This window comes from Macrobrachium nipponense, chromosome 1 (genome assembly GCF_015104395.2).
Source record: "Macrobrachium nipponense isolate FS-2020 chromosome 1, ASM1510439v2, whole genome shotgun sequence".
NCBI classification, from domain to species: Eukaryota; Metazoa; Arthropoda; class Malacostraca; order Decapoda; family Palaemonidae; genus Macrobrachium; species Macrobrachium nipponense.
Window position 1 is genome coordinate 21,961,573 of NC_087200.1, and position 25,023 is coordinate 21,986,595.

At 36.0% G+C, this 25,023-nt stretch overlaps 1 protein-coding gene across 2 annotated transcripts in view; it reads left to right on the forward strand.

Annotated features, from left to right (window-relative positions):
* Positions 1-22,687, forward strand: part of LOC135219169 (probable serine--tRNA ligase, cytoplasmic) — a 96,129-nt gene extending 73,442 nt beyond the window's left edge. For both annotated transcript variants that reach the window (XM_064255702.1, XM_064255703.1), the window contains 6 exons: positions 7,872-7,999; positions 8,640-8,730; positions 12,539-12,728; positions 17,696-17,793; positions 17,948-18,077; positions 22,473-22,687. In XM_064255702.1, coding sequence (XP_064111772.1) covers positions 7,872-7,999; positions 8,640-8,730; positions 12,539-12,728; positions 17,696-17,793; positions 17,948-18,077; positions 22,473-22,570 — 735 coding nt within the window. In that variant the 3' untranslated portion in view covers positions 22,571-22,687. The remainder of the gene's footprint in view (positions 1-7,871; positions 8,000-8,639; positions 8,731-12,538; positions 12,729-17,695; positions 17,794-17,947; positions 18,078-22,472) is intronic.
* Positions 22,688-25,023: the final 2,336 nt, after the last annotated feature.

The window sequence follows — 25,023 nt, forward strand, 5'->3', positions numbered from 1 at the left end:
TTATAACTTTTTATTTTAAGCTTTTATACACGGTAAGATTACCTGATACCAAGGTTTTTACTCAGTAGGATTAATACTGTATTTTGGTTAGTATTTCATATTAACTGGATAAATTTATGGACATGCACATATTGTTTTTATCTACAGAAATGTCATTATTACAGAATTTATTGCAGTAAGTGAAATTGGGATCTGAAGGATAATTCCAGTACTCAGCAACAGAGAAAAGAAACCTAGAAAATCATCCAATCTGAAGATTATGGGTTTTACAGATACTTTTCATACATCAGTAATCTGACATGTAATTTTCTTTCCTCCTGCTTTCTTGCACTCCATTCATTTTCATATATACTGTAAACACCCCTCCCCCTGTGTATTTGCAGACTTGCCTATTTGCAGAATTTTCTATGGACTATATATTCATTATTTGCATAAAATTTGTACATTAATTTTTTTTTTTTCATGGCATGGTCCTGTTGCTGAAATACCACTGGTTCCATGCAATGTAAAAACACCATACAAACAAACAAACAATGATTTTTTCAATGGAAAATATTCACAAATTACTGTATTTTTATATAATTTTTGTGACTAAATGCACTTTTTTTTATATATATATATATATAAAACTACCATATATACTCGTGTAATGTTTCATATTTAAAGACCAATTTTGTGGCCAAAAATTTTGGGGTCGAGCATTGCATAGTTCTGGAAAAGTGTAAGATTTTGGAACTAGGCTAAGCCTAAGCTTTGGATTTCCCGACAACAGACAATATAAATACAAATGTTTTACCTCTGAGAATCTTTTATTATTATTTTGTTAATTGGAAAAGTGCAAACTTTTGGGACTAGGCTAAGCCTATTGTAGGCTTTGGATTTTTTGACAACAGAAGTTAACAAAGTAGCATATCTTTCCACAGAAGTCAACAAACTATTTTTTTGATAGTAAAGACATTAAATATAAATATTTTACTTATCTGAGAGTTTTATTATTGTTATGTTGTTTCAACATTTATGGCTGTTCTAGGCTATAATAAGTGTACCCTACATTTCCTGTATGTAAACAAAAGTTAGTTGTTCAGCTGATTTCTCTTCACTTATGAGTCACAAAGAATCGTATATTTTTTCTTTTGGTAAAAAGGATGTGGTAAATTCCAAAACGTGTAGTCATGTAATACATTTAATGAAAAAACAAACATTAGTGAATTAAATATTGTGAAATAGAAAATTATGTACTTGAATTACATCAAAGACACTGCTCTCATCAGAGCTAGCAAATATTTTCTTGATTTCATCTTTTGTTATAATGTCATCATATGTTTCATTATTGCTATTTGTATCCCCATTGGGTAAAGAGAGATTAAAGAATAGAAATGAATGGTTATTATAGTGCTCACTAGTTTTAGGGTTAAAGAGAGATTAAAGAATAGAAATTTATGGTTATTACTAACGGTTTGCTAGTTATAGAGGTTGCTTGGTAAGCTTTTGGTAGTTAATGACAAAACGATTGTAAACAAAGGAGGTAGGAATTTTTTGTTTTCCCTTTTTTTTATTGTAGTTAATTTTAATGATTTGAAATGAGTATATACTGATTTTTTATTTGTTTTATTGGCATATTCTAAGCTTTTACCTTCTTAGTTTTAGATGTCAGAATCTTAGACTAGGCTATGGTAGTGACTGCTAAAATAGCCTAGGCTTGTTGCCCGAATCAAAACTCAAACATTACAAGGGGTATATGCTAAAATCCTAATATATGCAGTAAGAATTGTGCTCGAACATTACATGGGGTCGAATATAACATGAGTATATACAGTATTAAAGATACTCAGGTATAAGCATTTTTAGAGGGTTTTTTTTTGTTTTACCTATCAAAATACATAGGCAGTTCTAAGCATTTTTAGAGGGTTGTTAAGTATTTGCAGATTTAAGATATTCACGGGGGACAGTCTGGTACACATCACCCACGAATATGGGAGGGTTTACTGTACATCTCATATGTAATCCCCCTCAAATCCAGCATTGACCAATTAAATCCTGTTTTATTTTCATTATTTACAGAAGTTAATGGCAAAAACATGAGTTGCATCACTATTTTTATTATTATTATCATTATTATTATTATTATTATTATTTTTTTTTTTTTTTTTTTGCTCTATCACAGTCCTCCAATTGAACTGGGTGGTATTTATAGTGTGGGTTCCGGTTTGCGTTTGCCTCCTTAGGAGTCCATCACTTTTCTTACTATGTGCGCCGTTTCTAGGATCACACTCTTCTGCATGAGTCCTGGAGCTACTTCAGCCTCTAGTTTTTCTAGATTCATTTTCAGCGATCTTGGGATCGTACCTAGTGCTCCTATGATTATGGGTACGATTTCCACTGGCATATCCCATATCCTTCTTATTTCTATTTTCAGATCTTGATACTTATCATTTTTTCCCTCTCTTTCTCTTCAACTCTGGTGTCCCATGGTATTGCGACATCAATGAGTGATACTTTCTTCTTGACTTTGTCAATTAACGTCACGTCTGGTCTGTTTGCACGTATCACCCTATCCGTTCTGATACCATAGTCCCAGAGGATCTTTGCCTGATCGTTTTCTATCACTCCTTCAGGTTGGTGCTCGTACCACTTATTACTGCAAGGTAGCTGATGTTTCTTGCACAGGCTCCAGTGGAGGGCTTTTGCCACAAAATCATGCCTCTTTTTGTACTGGTTCTGTGCAAGTGCTGGGCATTCACTTGCTATGTGGTTTATGGTTTCATTTTTCGTATTGCACTTCCTACATATGGGAGAGATGTTATTTCCGTCTATCGTTCTTTGAACATATCTGGTTCTTAGGGCCTGATCTTGTGCCGCTGTTATCATTCCTTCAGTTTCCTTCTTTAGCTCTCCCCTCTGTAGCCATTGCCAATTGTCATCGCTGGCTAGTTCTTTAGTCTGTCTCATGTATTGTCCGTGCATTGGTTTGTTGTGCCAGTCCTCTGTTCTGTCTGTCTTTCTCCTGTCTCTGTATATTTCTGGGTCTTCGTCTACTTTTATTAGTCCTTCTTCCCATGCACTCTTTAAGCCACTCGTCTTCACTGGTTTTCAGATATTGCCCCAGTGCTCTGTTTTCGATGTTGACGCAGTCCTCTATACTTAGTAGTCCTCTGCCTCCTTCCTTTCGTGTTATGTATAGTCTGTCCGTATTTGCTCTTGGGTGTAGTGCTTTGTGTATTGTCATATGTTTCCTGGTTTTCTGATCTATGCTGCAGAGTTCTGCCTTCATCCATTCCACTATTCCTGCGCTGTATCTGATTACTGGCACTGCCCATGTGTTTATGGCTTTTATCATATTTCCGGCGTTGAGTTTTGACTTGAGTATTGCCTTGAGTCTCTGCATATATTCTTTTTTCCTGATCGTGTCCTTCATCTCTTTGTGTTTTATATCCCCTCTTTCCATTATTCCCACGTATTTGTATCCTGTCTCATCTATGTGTTTGATGTTGCTCCCATCTGGTAGCTTTATCCCTTCAGTTCTCTTCAGTTCTCGTTACTTTGCCTTTTTGTATGTTGACTAAGGCGCATTTTTCTATTCCAAACTCCATCCTGATGTCCCCAGATACAATCCTTACAGTCTGGATTAGGGTATCTATTTCCTTGATGCTCTTACCATACAGCTTGATGTCGTCCATGAACATCAGATGGTTGATTCTGTTGCCTCTTTTCTTGAGTTGGTACCCGGCATCCATCTTCGTAGTACTTTTGTGATGGGAATCATGGCTACTACGAAGAGTAGTGGGACAGTGAGTCGCCCTGGAAGATCCCTCTCCTGATATTAACCTCTGCTAGTCTTATTCCAGAGCTTGTAAGTATTGTATTCAGTTGCGCATTGTATTTTTGAGGAAGCTGATGGTGTTTTCCTCTGCCCCATATATTTTCAGGCATTCTATTAGCCATGTGTGTGGTAGCATGTCGAAGGCTTTCTTATAGTCTATCCATGCCATGCTTAGGTTGGTTTTCCTTCTCCTACTGTTCTTCATTACCATTTTGTCTACCAGGAGCTGGTCTTTTGTGCCCCTACACTTCCTTCTGCAGCCTTTCTGTTGGTGGGGGATGGTGTTTGTCTCCTCAGGTAGTTGTATAGCCTTTCACTGATGATACCTGTTAGTAACTTCCACATTATTGGTAGGCAGGTGATAGGCCTGTAGTTACTGGCTATATTTCCCTTACTCTTGTCTTTTTGTACTAAGGATGTTCTTCCTGTGGTCATCCATTTGGGTGCTTGGTGATTTGAGATACAATGCTGGAGTTGTACTGCTATTCGTGGGTGTAGGGCCTTGAAGTTTTTGAGCCAGTATCCATGACTTCATCGGGACCTGGGTCTTTCCAGTTGGGCATTTTCTTTAGTTGGTGTCTGACTGTGTCTGTCGTGATCTCTGTGAATCTTAGTTTTATTCTCCCTGTTTCTTCTTCCTTGACTTCCTGGAGCCATGTTGCATGTTTGTTGTGTGATACTGGATTGCTCCATATGTTTTCCCAGAGTCTCTTACTTGGTTCGGCTTCAGGAATTTCTGGTGGTTGTCTTCCCCCTCTTAGTTGGCTGTATAGTCTTTTCTGTTGGTTCCGAATAGTTTGTTCTGTTGGTATCCCTTATTCCTGTTCATGTACCGTTGGATCTTATGTGCTTTGGCCTTAAGCCTCTGTTTTACATCTTCTATTGTGTTGTTTAGTCCCCTCTCTTGTACTTTGTATTTCTTTTCTTGTTGAGTTCCTCCCTTGTTTTCTTGCTTCTTAGCCTTTTTTCTGCCATCTCTTTCAGTTTACTCAAGTCAGATCTCATCACCATGATCTGCTTTTCCAGGCGCCTTTTCCAAGTAGGTTGCTGTTTTGGTTTCTGTTGGGTTGGTTGTGCTGGTGGTGTTGGTGTTCGAATCCCCATCAGTTCTGCTACTAATCTTGCTCCTGCATATGTCAAGTTATTTGTTTCTGTGATACTGGTGGTGTGTATTATGCCCATTATTTCATTGACCTCACTTGTTTTCTCCCTTAATTTCTTGGTGTTGTAGGCTTTCATGGAAGGGATCTTTGTTCTCTCTGTATCTGGCTCCATCCATTGTCTAATCTTTTCTACCCATTCCGTCCTGTCTGTTACTTCGATGGTATTTCTTCGTGTGTCGTTGTTTGATACCTCATCATCCCTGTTGTCTTCTGTGGCATCGTCTCTCAGTTCATCTTCGTGTAATTCGTTGTCATGTGACATTTCCCTTTCCAGTTGTTCTCTTTCTGTTGGGGAGGGCCAGTTCTTTTTCTTTATGTTCCTTACTTGGTCTGCCAGCCTCTGCTCTGTTTTGGGGGTGTTGTTATTCCTCTCATTCCAGATGTTGACCAACCTCCTTCTATATCCTCTCTCCGTCGGGTTGCTTCTGATGTAGCATCTCCATATTTCCTTATTTTCTTCTCTTGTCCATTTCTTCCTTTGGTTTGCTTCTGTAGCTCCAATCTCAGGCTGTTGGTTACTGTCGTTGTGGTGGTCAGTTGCTGGATGATGACCTCCAAGTACCTGACCGTCTTCCCCTTCAATTGGGTTGAATACCTGGTTGCCGGACGAAGCTCCTCTGTTGCCAGAGTTCCATTTACGTCGTCGTTTATTCCTTCATTTCTTGACATCATTGCCGAGTTTTGCTATTTAACCCTAAGCTGGACCCTACCCCATCAGTGATAGGTACTCATTTACAGCTGAGTTGACTGAGGAAATTATGGTAAAGATCCTTTCCCAAGGAATCAACGCCGAGGAGAGCGGTCACCCATCCAACGACTGACCAGCCCCAATGTTGCTTAACCAGTCCATTGACGACTTAACCCACTCTGCCACGCCGCCACATATTATTATTATTATTATTTTTACTTTTTACTATTATTATTATTATTATTATTATTATTATTATTATATTATTATTATTCTATCATTTGCTGAAAGAAGACCATTAAATGAAGTTTTATTGAAAATAATGGCTATTTCAGCCACATTTATTTTGTATAGAAGTTTCTTTATTCTTCTTATTACTGACTTTTCTTCTGTATTCAGATTGGCTATTAAAATGCCAAATGGGGGATTCATGTCCAAAGTGTGGCATTTTCAAATTGAATGTATACAAAATGCTCTACAAATTGGATTGTAAGCCTAATCAACAGAAGATACTAAATGACTCATTCTGGATTCCTATATCTCTCTCTCTCTCTCTCTCTCTCTCTCTCTCTCTCTCTCTCTCTCTCTCTCTCTCTCTCTCTCTCTTCTTGTAACGTTTTGTCCGTAAACCCAGAAAGACATCGTCAGGCAGGTGTTGTGACACTGAAATTCTTGTAGGAGTCCTACAGTATGTATAGTATGTTGCACAGCATGGGGTCCTTAGTGACAAATTGTGATTGGCTAAGTGAGACAGCTGCTGATCCCCTGTTGGCTGATGCCTCAAGATCGAGATACTGCAGAAGCCACTCAGACCGTTGTAAGGGAAGAGCACCTCTCCGTGCAGAATTCTGAATGGTTGGAGGAGGCAGTTGCATGATGTCACTACTTGCCGAATTTTGATTGTCTAGTTGCTGTCGCGTGATGTTATGCCTGGTGTAGTCTGGTGTTGCTTGATCTGGGGTGTCTTGTTCGGTGGTCACATCCAGTGTGGTATTATGTAGTAATATCATGTCTTGATTTGGGGTTCTCCGTACGCTAGTAGGGACAAAGGCCTCTTGAGCGTATTCAAAGAGGTCTTCTTGTCAAGGATGAGGATAGCTTCCAGCAAGCGTAGTCTTCTTGTGTCTGGAGCATTTTCAATAATGGTGGTGTTGTTGATAATGCTGTCATGGGATGGAGCTTAATTGTGACAGGTTAGGGCATGGTTCTTGGTAGCACCCTTTTGTACATGACATGAAATCCTCTTTGCGAGCCGCATAGTAATCATACCAATAGTAATGTTCTGGGACATCCATCGATAGGGCATTGCTATTGGTATACTACACTGGAACGCTTCAGGGGGTCTCTTGGTGTGGTTGTCCTGCATTATCAAGTCCAGAGTTCTTGTATTCTTGTGATATATGACAAGCTCTGTGTTTTTTCTTTCCTTGGTGGGAGTGACATTTTCCATTATGATCTTCTTAATGGCGGTCTCCTCCTCCCAGTACTTCGAGTACATAAAGGCCTTGTAGTATAAGGTGATGTCTTGTTCCTCTTCAGGTATGTCTTCATTATTATACCATTTCTCAAGGGCTTTCTTGGTCTCATGGTTAATGAGCTTAATAGCGTACCCATTGTTTACGAGTACTTGGGAAGCTCCGTCTAATTCCTGATGTGTATCCTGCTAGGTGGGACAGGGCCTGTTCATATGTAAGCCCTGACTGTGGAGCTCTTGAATCTGGCAGGGTACTCACTTTTGCCATTAAGGCACATGCCTAAATTAGTTTTCTTCATGAAGACAGGCTGTTTTATTATTGTTGTTTTAGCTCTTGGTTATTTATTCCTCCTCACCTGCTCTACTTTTTCATCCAGTATCATGCTCAGTTTTCCTTATCTTTCACACTTTTGCCACTTAAGGTAGTGTCGTGTAGTTTTTTTTTAATATTTTATGGAATTTTATTTATAGTATTTACAGTGACCCTCCAGTATTTGCTCACTCCGGATTCGCAGACTTATGTATTTGCGGATTTCTCTCTGAAACATATACCCACATTATTCGCGGAAAATTCGCCTATTCCCAGTATTTTCCAGTGAGAAATATCCACAAATTCTGTATTATTTTTTAGAACTCATAGTTATGTCATTATTTCCTACTGGCTTTACTTTCTTAACTTTTTTAACTTTATTCCCCGTTAATAAAATAACTTTTTTCTCTATGTAGGTTTTGGGAAAAGGTGATGTTCCTGGATCTGATCAGGTAGATGAAAAGTATTTGATAGCTACCTCAGAACAACCTATTGCTGCCTTCCATAGAGATGAATGGATTCCCACAGATCAACTCCCTATCAGGTAGTTTGTTTTATATCATGTGTTATCAGGTCTCCTCTGCATTGCTATGTGATGAAGTGATTTGAAGGAGAGTATTTTTACAAGTGTGTTATGAAATATTTTACTTCACATTAAATTTTATTGGTCTTTTTGCATCATGACAGACCAATCAATCACAATTAGCTATATTTCAAATTTTCAGATTCCTCAGACACTAAAATTGTGATATCTTGAAGACAAAGTATAATAGCTAAAAGTAACTGTTTATGTATGGCCCCATTTATATTCAGTTTTCAATCTTCTACATATCTTGTGCTAACAGCCATGAATATTCTCCACAGCTTTGCTCAGTTAAATTAGGAAGATTGACCTCTTCCTGCCACCTGTTAATCATAATTGATACGTTTTCATAAAGATAATTTTTATGATTAACTGATTTTATGTAAGAATTCAAATTCCCCTGCAGCACTTCCAATGTTCAGTGCAGGTGACTTGTCCTGCCCACTAAAAAGAGTATCAGGAATGATTTAGCAGACAGCCTTCATTTTGTTTCTGCCAATATTTACATATGAAGTATTTGCAGCAGCTTTGTTAATTTTTTGCATGTTATTTAACCATATTTTACAGTGACGTTTTTTCAATTTGAGTTATTTAATTTTAGATATGCTGGACTCTCGTACTGTTTCCGTCAAGAAGTTGGGTCTCATGGCCGTGATACAAGGGGAATTTTCAGAGTCCATCAGTTCCAGAAGGTAAATCCGTTGTTTGTATTTGCATGCTATCCAATGGTGCCTTCGCTTGAAACAATTTATTTAATGTAAATTTCATAATAAGGTATGAACAACTTGCTCAGTTCATTGGCTTTCAGGAGTAAACAAAGAATATATCTAGAAATTAATAGCAAGTTGATAGTGAAATGGATGTAAAGCACCATAAATTCCTGCATCTTATACTATTTTCATTTGCTATCTATTTGGCTCATATTATAATTTGGCAATTTACTTTGCTGTCAAGAAGATAGGCATAAATGTTTTATTAAATCAAGAATTATTACTATTTTACAGTTGTCAAAGTATGCAATAGAGAACAGTGGTAATGGTTTTCCTCTATGCATTAAAGAAGGTGGATGTAGCTATTCTGGATAATGTAATATAGTAGATATAAGCAGATGTGAAAGGTTCCTTTCCACTTTTAGTAGTTTTTAGGACTCTCGTAGCCAGCAGAGTAGAACCTTAGACCTTGACGCCAATCCGTTCTAGAAGAAGCGTTGAGATGCAATTCAATCGAAATCTGATGCAATTCAATCGAAATCTGAATCAACTTTTGCCATAAGAAATAACTGAAAATGGATTAATCCATTTGTGACCATCACTTATTATCATAACCTTGCCTTTTTATACAAAATATTACACTTAAATTACAATTAACCCTTAAACGCCGAAGCGGTATTTTAAAAATCGTCTCCCGTATGCCGGCGGCGTTCGAACAATGTGAGCGCCCGAAGCAGATTTTTTTTTTTTTTTTATTTTTTTTTTTTTTTTTTTTTTTTTTTTTTTTTTTTTTTTCCTCAAAAAATCACAGCACGCTTAGTTTTCAAGATTAAGAGTTCATTTTTGGCTCCTTTTATTGTCATTGCCTGAAGTTTAGTTTGCAACTATCAGAAATGAAAAAAATATTATCATATATAAATATTGGGATATATGACAGCATGAAAAAAATTTCATATATAATTGTATACAAATCGCGCTGTGAGCAAAACGGGTAAAGCTAAAGTTATTTTTTTTTTTGTATTGTACACTAAATTGCGATCATTTTGGTATATAACACATTGTAAAACGATCAAGGCAACACAGATAAAATGTTATCACAAAATGATTCATGAATTTGTAACGCGCGGATGTAAAAAAAAAAGCTGTTTTAAAAAATTCACCATAAATCGAAATACTGTGCTAGAGACTTCCCGTTTGTTGCAAAATGAAGGTAATTGATTGAATATTACTAGACTAAGTGTTGTAGCTTACAATTGCAGTTTTCGACTATTTCGGTCGAGTTAAAGTTGACCGAAGGACGAATTTTTTCTATTTATCGTTATTTATATGAAAATATTTCAAAACTGATAAAAGCTACAACCATGGGTTGTTATATATTTGTTGTATTCTACATGAAATTGCACACATTTTTATGTATAAAACTATGTAACGGCTAATTTAAAATGGTGCAAACATTACGACAATCGGACAATAAAATTTATGATTTTTTTGGAAGAGTTACCGCGCGGACATAAGGAAAAAGTTTATTTCATAAATTCACCATAAATCGAAATATTGTGCTAGAGACTTCCAATTTGTTGCAAAATAAAGGTAAATGATTGAATATTAATAGAATGTAAGAGTTTTACCTCACAATTGCGTTTTTCGACCATTTCGGTCGAGTCAAAGTTGACCGAAGGTTGAAATTTTGGCACTTATCGTTATTTATATAAAAATATTTCAAAACTAATAAAGGATACAACCATGGGTTGTTTTTTGTTGTATTCTACATAGAATTGCGCACATTTTCATATATAAAACTTTATGTAACGGCTAATTCAAAATGGTACAAATATTACGACAGTCGGGCGAACAAATTTCTGATTTTTTTCGGAAGAGTTACTGCGCGGACGTAAGGAAAAAAATTTTTTTTTTTTTCCCATAAATTCACCATAAATCGAAATATTGTGCTCGAGACTTCCAATTTGTTGCAAAATAAAGGTAAATGATTGAATATTACTAGAATGAAAGAGTTTTAGCTTACAATTACGCTTTTTTACCGTTTCGGTCGAGTCAAAGTTCACCGAAGGACGAATTTTTTCTATTTATCGTTATTTATATGAAATTATTTCAAAACTGATAAAAGCTACAACCATGTGTTGTTTTTAGTTGTATTTTACATGAAATTGCACACATTTCCATATATAAAACTTTAACGGTTAATTTAAAATGGTGCAAACATTATGACAATCGGACAAAAAAATTTATGATTTTTTCGGAAGAGTTACCGCCCAGACGTAAGGAAACAGTTTTTTCATAAATTCACCATAAATAGAAATATTGTGCTAGAGACTTCCAATTTATTGCAAAATGATGGTAAATGATTGAACATTACTAGAATATAAGAGTTTTAGCTTACAATTGCATTTTTCAACCATTTCGTTAGAGTCAAAGTTGACCGAAGGTTGAAATTTTGGCACTTATTGTTATTTATGTGAAAATATTTCAAAACTGATAAAAGCTACAACCATGAGTTGTTTTTTGTTGTATTCTACACAAAATTGCGCACATTTTCATATATAATACTCCATGTAACGGCTAATATAAAATGGAGCAAAAATTATGTCAAATTGACGAAATAATTTCTGAGATGTGGCGCTGATACTTCTTAGTGCGAGAAGAAAGAAATTCGCGGTTGCGCGCCTGCGTAACGATTGTAAACTAAACAACACCTTGATCCGTGAGCTCCCAGCATCCCCCAAGGCACGTGATTCAAAAGTTTTTGCCTAGTAGGCCTATAACTATTTTCCCGCAAATTTTTTAAACTTTTTTTATATCGACGTACCATACGTCCAATCGGCACTCAATAGACAATTTATATCAACGTTTAATACGTTCAATCGGTGTTAAAGGGTTTAATAAGTTCAGAGTTGAATAACAATGTATTAGACAGACTTTTTTTTATTTTTAAATGTATATTGCATAAAAAGCTGGCCTATGTCCAATGCGGCCATATTACTGATGGTTGACTGAGCTCCATAGGCTAGACTAGGCATAGTATGTACTGTAATGTAAAGGCACAAAACTTGTTGCTCATAATAAAACATTGATAAAAAAGCCTAATTATTATAGTAAATTAATTAGATATCAAAATAAGTTGCTAAATCAGTCACACACATGCCTCTTTCCTACTTTTCAATAATCTCCTCCTTAAGTTCAATTGTAGCTCTTACCATTTTCCTCCTCTGCTTGTCTGCAATGGCTGTCTTGGGACATGTGATTGAATTAAAAGACAGTTCAGAAAGCTACGAAAAGTAAGGAAATATTCCTTTACAAGTATGTACATACTTGCTCAAAACAATAGCAGCTGAGTGAGCTGGCTTTAAACAACAATGTCATTAACAATGCCAACTAGTGGCAACTGACCGAAACACTTTAGTTTACAAAAATTACATGGTTCACCAGGTTGGATTCCGGTTTTTTTGTTCGAGCTCCGATGTACGTATTATTTATATGAAATTTTGCGTCTAAATCTGATCAAGTCGAGTTCTAATACATCAAGGACTGGGGTTCTACAGCAATTTTCTCCACTATTGCAGAAGTGCAGTCAAGAGCATGTAAAGCTCATTTTGTCAATGGAAAAATTCATAAAGTTTATCTTTACTGTGTTCCTTATTATTTGTGTATGTTTTTGTGCTTTGGTCAAAAGTAAATGAATTTAGACTAAAGTTATTTTTCATATCTGAAGCATGACCAATGTTTTTCAAGTTTTTTTTTTATGTAAATGAAATTTTACTTTTTCTTCCAAAAGGTAGAACAGTTTTGTTTAACATCACCTCATGATAACGAGTCATGGAAGATGATGGATGAAATGATCTCCAATGCTGAGAACTTGTGCAAGGCCTTGGGTCTTCCCTATCGAGTTGTTAACATTGTATCTGGGGAACTGAATAACGCAGCTGCTAAGAAGTTAGATTTGGAGGCATATTTTCCAGGGTCAAGTAAGTTCTTGTTTATTATATTGAGCAACTGATCAAGATTTTGTATACTCAAATTGTGGTGCAGTTTTAAAACAGAATATATTTTTTGTGATGGGATAGAGTTGCAAATCTCATACATTGTGATGACTCAACCAGTTTTTTTCAACATTAATTGTATACATCCCACATTTGTGGTCTTTGAGTGCTCATACACACTGCCATCTTTAGTCTAAGACAGAAGTGTGGTAGCCATCTCAACATTAACTCATCTAGACCCTGAACATCTTTTCCCATACTGCTCACACAAGGACTGTTAAGAGAGTTTGTTATAATTTATTGTTGGTATTCATTTGTGAGCACTGGTAAGGAAGTACAGTGGTACCTCGGTTTTTGTACATAATCCTTTTTGGAACCACCTACGATATCCAAAACGTAGTAAAAGTGAAGCAATAATTCCCATAAGGAATAATGTAAATATTATTAATGTGTTTCAGACCCCCAATATATTTTTAAAAAATAGGAGGGGAGAGGAGAGGTTACGGTTTGGAAGGGGAATCCCCCTACAGAAGGACTTAAGGTATCATGTTCCTATCTTGGGTTACTTCTCTATGTTTTTTAGTGGCACTGTCAGAGGTTACTTCCCAACTTCGTTTTTTACTGGTACTAGGACCAGCTTGAGAGTCACGGAAGCCCTGCCAAGTAACAAAACTGTCCAGAGACATTTGTTTTTGATGTCTCCCAATATCTGCTAAAAATGATAAAAAGCGCTGTCATTAAACTTGTTAGAGACACGGATTACAATGTTTTTGTTAGGGTGGTATGTCTTAACAAATTTTTTGACATCACTCCACTTAGCAAACATTTCTTTAATCACTGAATTAGGTACTCTATCCCCTCTCTCTCTTCCTCCTCCTTGGATTCCTCATCTGCTGTCTGTTGCTGTTCCTGCCGAAGATCTTGCAGCTCCTCAGTGGTTAACTCTTCCACATCCAAGCCCATGGACATCCCCAGAGACACAATAGACTTCACAATAGGTGTAGGGTCATCGGGGTCAGCCTCAAACCCTTCAAAATCCTTCTCGAGGTAATACTGGCCACAATTTTCTCCAGCCAGAGTTCATTGCCCTGGAAGTCACTCCCTGCCAAGCCTTAGCTATAAGGGTTATGCAGTTGAAGATATTGAAGTGATCCTTCCAGAACTCTCTTAGGGTCAATTCAGTGTCTGAGGTCACTTTAAAGCACCTTTGAATCTGCCTTGGTGTAGAGTTTCTTGAAGTTTGAAATGATCTGTTGGTCCATGGGCTGAATGAGAGGATTGGTATTAAGGGGCAAGAACTTCACTGTGATGAATCTAAATTCATCCAGCAACTAGTCTTCCAAGCCAAAAGGATGTGCAGGACCATTGTCCATTACAGGAGGCACTTAGGAGGCAATTGATTTTCTTGCAGGTTTTTTTTCACACTGGCCAAAGATTTCATTGACCCACTCAAAGAAAATTTGTCTTGTGACCCATGCCTTTTTATTGGCCTTCCACATCACAGGCAATTTATTCTGTATGATATTGTTTTTCATGAACACTGGAAGTTTCACTGGAAGTTTCAGAGTGATACACAAGTAGGGGCTTCACTTTGAAATCCCCACTGGCATTCCCACCGACCAAGAGTGTTAGCCTACTCTTCATAGGCTTGTGGCCTGGCAATGAACGTTCCTCCTGTGAGATGTAGAACTATTTTGGCATTTTTTTTTTCCAAAACAGGTCTGTCTCAACACAACTGAAGACCTGTTGTGGGAGGAATCCTTCAGCCTTAAGATACTCTGAATTCGCCAATGAATTCTTTGGCGGCATGTTTATCAGAGCTCGCAGCCTCCCCATGCCATATGGATGCCTGTATGCTTTCTGAATTTTTCAAACCAGCCTCTGCTGGCCTTGAAATCACCAAGAGCATCACTCATTTCTGGCATTTTCTTACTTAAATCAGCATGCAACATCCTAACTTTCTCACAAATGATCGCTTCAGACACGCTATCCACCACTAACTGTTTTTAGTGATCCACGCCAACAGCTTCTCAACATCTTCCACTAGTTGCAATCACTGTTTCAATAATTATGTGACCCCTTTTGCATCATCAGCTGCCTTGATTTCATATTTCTTTGCTATGATAGAGCTGATTGTCGACACCGACTTGCCGTACATCCTAGTGAGATAGCTACAAGTGCAACACTTTCATACTTAGCTAGAAGTTCTTTCTTGAATTCCATTGTATTTATGATCATATTTACTTAAGGGGTGGCACTTGCAGCTTTCTTTGCCCTATGATGGCTACTGTGCAATGACTTATTATGGCAAAAGTAGCACAAAACACAACAAACACATGTGGTGATGCGGACTACTGGCACGGAGATGCTTGTTCAGTGAGAAATAAAGCCAGAATGGGTCACAAGAGAAAACAGATGCTTTGTTTGGGTGGTTCATTCGGGGCTGGGTTACGTGCTAGGCCCTGGATGGAGCATGTGTACGAAAACAGGAAACGTACAATAACTTAGACAAAATTTCGTCAAAAAGGTCTACGAAAACCGAAACGTACAAAAAGAGTGGTGTATGAAAACAGAGGTTTGACTGTAATATGTTAGTTAACTCGGTAAGAATGGAGTCAGTGTCTATTCACCCTAGTTTACTTAAGTTGTATATCTTTAATTTAGTATTTTTTCACTGGTTCTTTCCAACTACAGTATGTGTTCATGAGCAAGTATTTTTTAATCTTTGATAGTATGCTTTCAATGCATTTTTCTTTTGTACGCTATACATTGATTTTTTATTTTGTTTTGCTTTAGTTAACCTTTTCAGCCACTAGGCCTTTGTGAGTCCTATCTGTCTTGGTCAGAGCTGTGTTGAGCGATGTTCCACTTTTATCAGTTAAATTACTGTTTGAAGCTACAATATCTATTCTGGGGCCTTATTAAAGCAGAATATTCTTTTTATTCTTTTAATGTACCCTTGCTCATTTGGCAGCCTAATATGGGAAAGTAAGGCAGGGACTGATGGGTACTAAATGTTCAGGTGGAATCTACACAGAAGGAACCCCACTTCTGTCTGTAAAACAGAAGACTGTAGTATGTCTGGACTAATGAAGACTGCAAACGATGGCTGTATACAAGTTTTAGGGTTGTGCTGAAAAATTAATTTGGTGTATAGGAAACATTGATATTTATATATCTTGTTTCATGACATAATTAGTAATCCAGAGAAATGTTATGATAGTACACATTCTTGAAATATGATGATGGAAAAAAAAAAAAAAAAAAAAAAGTTAATATCCATTACATTTTTAGTTATATTGAGAGTAAAGAATAATTTATTTATAGGTTAATTTGTAGCATAATGGCATCACTATTTTTCCTAAACTTTACAATATGTAGAAAGTACCAAATTGTGATCTACAGTGATTTACAAGAAATTTTAAACTATACCGTACAGAAACCAGAAGAAATTATCTATTTCCTTACAGACTACAAAGTATGTTTATTAACCCTTTTAAAAGTAATTTCATGGAAAATATTCACTTGCATTTAGCTCATACCGTATATAGTCATGTAACACGCAATCTCGCATATCATGCGACCCCCAAATTTTCACTCTTAAAAAATGATTTTATCACGTATCTTGCAAGTTAAATTTACAAGACCAAATAACAATAGGATAACCTCTTTTTCTCTTCCTTATCTATTCCATTTTTTAGTTAGGCTAACTCCTTTTCCTCCATCTCGCTAATATCCCATCTTCTAGTCAAGTTTAAAAAAGTAAAAGAGAATGTCAAAAGTATTGTTAGTAATGCTATACTTGTTTTGAAAATGCATACTGCCAGAAACAGCTGATTTGCTATGAACAACTGAATCTGTTAACAAAAGCTTTTTTGCTTGCATTTCAACCACCGTACGGTAGTAGAAAATTACCGAAGTTATGTTACAAATGACGTTAAGGGGAATATGACTGATATATTTATACATTACTATATCCTTACTCGCTATGGAGAAAAGATTGGCAAGGGCATATGCTGCTAAATTTAATTCGTAAGTTTTAGCTGAAGTTGAGGAAAGAATGTTGATCCGCTAACGACTATTATCATGCATTGGCAACGTGGATGAAAAAGTAAACTTCGGTATAGTACCATCAAACCCGACCGTAAACAGAATTTGAGAGAAACGTGTTTTAATCAAAACTAAATACATAAAGCTTGCAGTATTCTGATGAGATCAAGTGAAAATATCACACAGAATCTGTTGATTTTTGTTTACGCAATAAACATGCCCTCAGTGCCATCTACAAACGAAAAAAATAACTAAATTTCATTCACAAACTATATGTTTTTAAGTGATATTTCGACTTGAAAACACTTCGTATAACGTAAAATAACCTTGTCCCATATAAATAGAGTATCTTCAGATTCATCTGCCCTAACGAGAAGCAACAAAGTCACTCTGATTTGAGTTCAATACAGCAAAACAAACTTACCTTGCAATCGCCCTCAGCTGATTTCCAAACCAAAACATTGATTGCTATGTTTGTATTTTATAATACAAACAAATAGTAATATGAAAATACATATGATATTATTGGATGCAGTGAAGTAAAGCATAACTTTTTAAAAGATCTAGGAAAATATGCATATCCATTATGTTTGTATTTTATCATACAATAATAATATGTGATTATTACATACTCGAATTTTATATCTCATGTATGATGCGACCCCCTTAAAATTAGCTCCAAAATTAGGTCTTCAAAAGTCACATGATACGCGAGTATATACGGTATATATTTTTACTTTACCAACAAATACTAAAACTATCTATGTAACTTATAGGTAAATGGTTATTCTATATCAATTATTAGAGTGATGCAGTTATTATGGAGCTTTGATAATTTTATAAAAAGATTTACCATACCAAAAGTAACTTCATTTATCTCAGTGGCATACACTGTATTTCAGATGCTTATAGGGAGCTTGTTTCTTGCTCCAACTGCCTTGATTACCAGTCCAGGAGGTTGAAGGTTCGCTTTGGAGCAACAAAGAAGATGAATGCTGCTGTAAGCTATATTTTTTGTTTGAAAAGAATGTGGTGTAGATATACATACAATGCCTGTACTTTCTTCTTTTGTATATATGGATGTCTGTCAGTTTTGCTTGTCATGATCACATGTTCATGTTCTCTTAATTTACCTGTTGCTTTGTATATTACAGGTTGAGTATGTTCACATGTTGAATGCTACAATGTGTGCCACTACTCGCGTGATTTGTGCATTGCTCGAGAATTTTCAGACTGAAGAAGGTATTGCTGTTCCAGAAGCTATTAAGGAATATATGCCTAAAGGTATGTTTTGAAAAGTTCTTAGAAAAGTGTTAAAGATATAGACGGAAAATTTTTGTATTATTTTTAATTGATAATTATATTTTTTATAGCATAGTCGCTGTTTTGTCCTCAAAGGGTTTACCCTCCATGGTGTGTGCCAGCACCCCATGGTGACTAGACTAATATCAAAGAAATATCTTTTAGCCTGGTCTTGTAGCTGGAGCTGGCTGGGTATTATGCCATAATGATAAACACTATGACACATGATAGAGTATAATGGACCATTACTCTGGTCAACACACGATTAAGTGTTCACAGCCAGTGCTCCTCATATTGAAGCACCGAGATCTTATATTTCCTCCAGGAATCATGGATACTGAAAGATCCTTGCTAAATCCAGAAGGATCAGGGACACAAATTTCAACTAGCCATGGGGGAAACATTATGGAAGTAAATCAATCTCCCATCAGCTTTCGGAAGCTGATCAGGATCCTTCCCCCAAAAGGGATATAAGGATCCATGTGAACCCAATGGAAATGGCAACAATTTCAGAGGGTCATAGTAATTCACCCAGGACTTCTGCCTGCCCCATGGGGAACAGGCAGCTGCAGCTCAGCTGTAGATATTCAGTCAGGTTATGCAGGCTTCCCCAAAAGGGATCCACAGTTTGCAGTATTTGATCAGTTCCGTAAAGAAATAATGAGTAACATCAAAGATGCCTTTGCCAGTGAATAGCAACAGATAAAGGACATACTGCATGATTCTGGACAAGAAATTGAAGAAATAAGTCAGTAATGAGTACACCAAAATGTAAACATCTTGCATCTTGCAATAAAATAGGGAGAGTTGAAACCAAATCTGCCCAAACAAGAATTAAGAGTAGAAACCCAACTGGAGCGAACAAATTGCCCAATTCAGGTTATGAGTCTTACGACCAAAATGTAACAGAGACTAAAAAATCCCACTCTGATGCCGATAATCTTTGGCGAGATGCCTCAGTGTGCACTTTCTCTCCAGATGGCAAGTATCAATTTAGCAGACAGATCATGATGCCCAGTTCATGCACTAAAGGTCTACCTAGAGGTCACGGCAAATATTTCCGAAGGTCTGATTTTTCTACACCCTTGCACGAACAAACCACTCTCTCTACAAGGGCTAAGAATAATTTTAGTGTCCCTCATTAAAAAGGCTAACCCAAATTCCTTGCCTAGATCACATGATATTAGGAAAGTAAGTAGTACATCTATGGCCTTCTTCAGACATGTATCTTTCGAAGAGGTCTCTTGAATGTACTGGGTGATCATTAGAGTCAGTATTCTTCAATCACTACTGCCATGAGCTGGAATAAATTCAACTGCACTGTGTATCAGTAGGTGGTATGGTTAGTCCTGACCCTATAGACACTACAACAGAAAACCAGGGGTCTCCCTAATGGATGGGCATGTTGATTATAGCTGGGAAGGTGCTTCAAGATTGCAACCATACCCAGTATGCTTAGTTAAGTCACCATAGAACTTTACGCTAAAAGTATATCTAATCATTTAGTTCCATTCTCTCCTTTTTACTGAAAATTGTGGCTTGACCTCGGACCAGAGATGATAGTTTTAATTTTGAAATACTTGGGATGTAAATTTTGGGAGCCTATGGTTCTCATCACCTGTCAGTTTCTTTGTAATGCTCCTTTGAGGACAAAACAGCGACTACACTATAAAAAAAAAACAGGTTTTGACATAGGAAAAACTTATTTTTGGTAGTTGCTGTTGAGTCTTCAAAACCCTACCACTTTCGTGACAAAAAGCCATGGGATTTGGGTCAAGGTTCATCCTGCGTTGACCAACAGAGTACATAATGATTCTTGGTCTTTTAATTGGCCCGATCATAAAAAAAGTTGGCCGATGCGCATGAGCAATAGTCACTTTTGCAGTCTTGATGTAGGAAAACTGGGTATAGTTATGCTGAAGACAAGACAAAATGCCTTCTTGTCTTTGAGTCCATTATTCTCGTATCACGTGTCATAGGGTTTATCATTATGGCATAATACTCGGCTTCAAGACCAGGTTAAAAGATATTTCTTTGATATTAGTCTTGTCACCATGGGGCTCTGGCGCACACCATGAAGGGTAAATCCTTTGAGGACCCAACAGCGACTACCAAAAATAGGTTTTTCCTATGCCAAAACCTGTTTTAGCTTTAATGTGAAATGCTGGCATGATTTGATAATTGGGTAATTATATCACTTTCATTCCATGTTCTCTCTCCTTAAGTGTTAATTCAGTTAGTGCACCTAACATGGAGCCCTGTAGGTATTATGAAAGTGTTCATAGCATACCTTCAGGCCCTAGCAGCACCCTCATTTTACTTCATTTTTCATATTCTGGATCTCTTCATCCTGCTTTCCATTGATTATTACTCCGATTTTTCCATGAAATGGTGAAAGGCTTAAAGAGTTACAGTGCTTGTCTCTAGAGCTCAAAATTCATAATTCATTATTCCACAAACTGTAGCCTTGTGAAAACCCGAGAAGGGAAGAGTTTGGACCAGAAAAATAGTAAAAAAGTATTGTTGTGTAAAGGAACAAGGAATGTACTCGAGCATGGTTTTAGAATATTGGTAAAGGTGCTGAAGGAAGGAATGAGAAAAATAATTCAAATTCATAATGGTGTTTTTGACTTCAACAACAAAAGCCATCTTTGTAATAGGAAACTTCACAACTTCAAGAAAAATAACGTCTTGAAAAGACATTTGACATTACTGAGACAAATAATTAAATGGATATTATAAAAGCAGTGGGTAATAGAAACACTTGCTGAGCTTTTGATGTTACTTTACAATAGCACTTGATCTAGAGTAAAGAAAGTGGAAAATGTAGCAGAAGAATGTAAGATATGATCCATCAAGGATCATTGCTGGGCCTTTTGCTGTTTATCATAATGATGGTAGAAGCTACAAAGGTGTGCAGAAAAGGGCCCTTTGGAAGCTGCTTTATTTAGATATCGTGTTAACAGCAGAATCTAGGGAAAAGGTCGTGGAAATGTTCAAAAGTCTGAAGAATGGAATAGAGAGGAAACTGAAAATAAACAGTAAGTAAAGCAAGGAAAAAATGGTGAATGAAAGGAAGCATAGGAAAAAGTACACTTCGGAAAGTGGCTGTTGTAGGAAAGGTGTTACATAGGTACTTTATAATAAATGTAACAGATGGCTTAAAAAAAGGTTCTCAGGATTACAAAATAAAAATGAGATTTTCTATGTCCAGAATGTATTACAAGAGCAAATAAGAGATGATTGGGGAGTAGAGAACTCTATTGTGATAGATGGGCTGGTTTTGGAAGGAGCTTATCTGTTACTAAGGGTTACACTAATCTATGAAGCAGGAGTTAGAGTGGAGACCGGTAGGAAAGAGAGTAGCTGCAATATTGTTGAAGTAGAGAGATATAACTATACTGGAAAATAAAAATGTCCTAATAGTAGAGAGAGCAAAAGTAAAAGATCGGTCTTTACTACTCTATGGAGCAGAAACATGGGTGATAACCAGCATTGCTGGATTTCCACAACCTCATTATTCCAATATCCTCCAACTCCTGCAACACAATTTGTTCCTAACTACATGTAGAAAGAACTTTATTGTGGCTCACTGTAGATAATGTTTGACTTCCACTGTTAAATGTTAGTTTGAAATTTCTATGATTTCACCATGCTGGAAAATAGATAATTTTGAAAACATATGACCATAGAAAGCTAAAATTCATGACCAGAGCACATTTGGAAGAATATTTTACTTATGAGGAATTAGTGGAGAGATTTTGGTGCCCAGAGTCTGAAGAAAAAGACTTAGATCTTAAAGATTGAGATGGTTTGGACATGTGATGAGAAGGAACTTATTCCTATTACCACATTTTAATAACCAGGTATTGTTTATTAATTATTATCAAGAAAATATTGAAAGACTATATTGTACACACCAAGGCTTGAATGTGCACATACTTTTTAGGTAATACTGTATACTATGCCAACAAAAATAATGTTACCATGGTGTTAATGGCAGTCTGATGGAGTAAATATTAGGCCATAGTTTAAACTATTTTTTTCATAAAGACACGATGGTAAACCATGTGGAAGAAAATGAAGAGTTCACGTTATAAAGTTGATCTTGGCTTATGGCCCTGAAATTACTCATCCATAGACTTTTAATTGTTTTCTTGCTTACATTGAAAAGTATTTTAGTAAGAAGTCCTAACTTTTCAGTGATGGTGTAATTTCAACAGAATTCTATCACAATAAAAATTAAATATTTCAATAAAGCATTAAGAGTTGTGGTGGTTTTGCATATTAATATTAATTTTATTAAATTGTGATTTACATCAATTTTGGGGTTTTTGGTTGTATAATGCATTCACATTAAGCAATTTTTTGTTCCAGAATACAAGGAATTGATTCCTTTCAAGTTCCCAGCTCCAATTGAAGAAGAGGCTGCAAAGAAAAAGAAGAAGGGTGGTTCCAAGAACAAAGAAGAATGATGGTAACTTGTAGTAGCCTTAGATTTCAGAAGGGTTATGGTATTCTGTAGAAAACTATAAACATTCTTTTTGTAAGGCTTTGGTCTACTGGAATAAAGTTGTAAGAATTTTTTAAAATTTCTTTTTGTGTCCTTTATGTTTTATACTGTTAATAGATGCTGTACCTCTTATCATTTCACATCATGTATACACTGTACCTTTTAACTTTTTATGTTTATATCAGTTGTACCTTCAGGTAAGATTGGTTTTAGTTTTATCATGTTACTGTCAAGAGTTGAATTGGTCTACCCTTTTTTTTTTCTCAGGAATGGAAATCCTCTTAAGTTGCCTTCTAATTGGTGAAGTAGAAATGCGTAGTTCAGACTGAAGTTTGCACAAGATTTTTTTTAATAGCACTCTTTTCCTTATGATTTGGTTTCTATATAGTTTACTTCTCTGTAATATTCAAGTAATTTTCTTTGCTTAATTAGTAACTGAAAGCCAAAACATCTTGAACACATTTGGGTGTTTCTTCATTATAGATTTGACTTCAAAATAAGTATGTAGTGTTATCTTTCTTATACAATTTTATCTCGTCACTCATATACAGTAATGTGTCCTTATTTTTGTGTTAAACTGACAGAAGAGCCCCAAGTGCTTGGTAATTACCTTTTCTCTAGACTTTCCTCACCAACATAATTGCCCATTTTCATTGATATTTCTATTGTGAGTCCAATAACTCTTTAATTCCTTCCTTTGAATTCTTTTTCTACATTATTTCCACTTCTCAGTGATGTGTGATATCTACATCTTACCAGGTAGTTATCTATGGCTTACCTTTGTCTTCAGGATCTCTGGCTTTGCAGTAGCAGAACTAATTGTAAGTATTTTTAACCTTTTGTTTTCTGAGGCTGTCATCTCTTCAGTTGTTATTGATAGGCCAGTTAATTTTTCCAGTGAGATTTGTATGTGAGGGTTACTTTTTGTAATTATGTATCAATTGGGTGGGGCTGATTAAGAAGTTTTCAGCCAAGTAGTTAACTGGGTGAGTGTCATGAAGTAAGTTTACACCTTGCATTAGTTAGTTTAAGGCTGTTTTGTTTCTTGTTTGCAGAGAGGAAGTTTGACTTTTCTTATTTGTCTTACAGAGTTCTGTAATTTTTAAATTTTAACCACATTCCCATTCATCATAAATTAGTTTGCACCTGTGTGTAACACCCAGGTGCATGAAACTAAATTCCATTTTGCATGCTGAGCCAACTTTTCATTACTTAAGGTACTTAGGTGATGCTACTCATTCTATTGTGCACCTTTTATGAGCGTGGATGTTGTGCAGTGCTTCTAGTTATCCATGCTGCTTGGCCATGATCAGAAGCTGCTCTCCAACTTGTGTAATATGCACAAGTTTAATGCATATGGTCCTACTAGTACTTGTTTATCATTGCTAAGTTCAGCTTGCTTGTTTTGATTTGCAGTTATTCATTAGTTTGTACAGTAGTATGTTATCTTGATTCTCATTTATTTTGCTGTTTTCAAGTATTGTGTGCTATGTTTTGAAGGTTTTCCTATGTATATACGTATATCTCAATATGTTTATATGTTTACATCTCATTTCTGTTTTTTCATCATTAATTTATAGGGTTGAAACCTCTCTAGTTGCTATAAGGATGTTTAGACGTAATTTTATAGCAAGACTAAAAGAGCATTTAACAAAGGCATTATCACAATACCCTTTACTCTGTCTCAATCAATCTCAGTTACTGTTACCAAAAAGACCTTATTCTTGGTTTGATTTGAAATTTCTTGGCTTGGTATAGAACCTTGAAGAACATGTATTGTGCATGGTTGCATTTTTATCAGAAACTATTTGGTCATAAAACCCTTTATGACAAGTTTGCTTTTCAATTTTATGGCATTGTATCCCCCTATCCCCTTTGTGTTTGCATTATGTCAAGGTACGGTACTAAACTGTAAAAGAAAATTTTCACCTTCCATTAGCTTTATTGAAAATATGTGCATTATTATAGGTTTTGGTGATCCCTAGGCCCATTTGCAATATAAACTTGATTTTTTTAAAAGTGTAAAGTATTAACATGAACTTCTTCAATTGCAAATCTTTGTAATGCGTCAGTTTAATAATTAGCAGAAGAGAAAAATTCTTGGTATTGGATAACTTTTTTTTATATCAACCAAAAAAAATAGTATTTCTCCCATGAGCTCTGCATGTCAAAAACAAAGTGGTAAAAAATAAGATTAATTTAGATGTTATAGAATATTAAGATTGGATAAGTACGATCAGAGTCACATCTAGAGGTTTCAGTAACCTTAAGTTACTTATATTAACAATCGTTTCATATATCCATTTAAGCTGTTTTAAGACCATAATGATTTAAGATTTTGTTTTTTATTCTGAAAATATGCAGAAATTGAAATTATGAACTGAATCTATTTGTTTTTTTTCTGGTTTTGTTTAT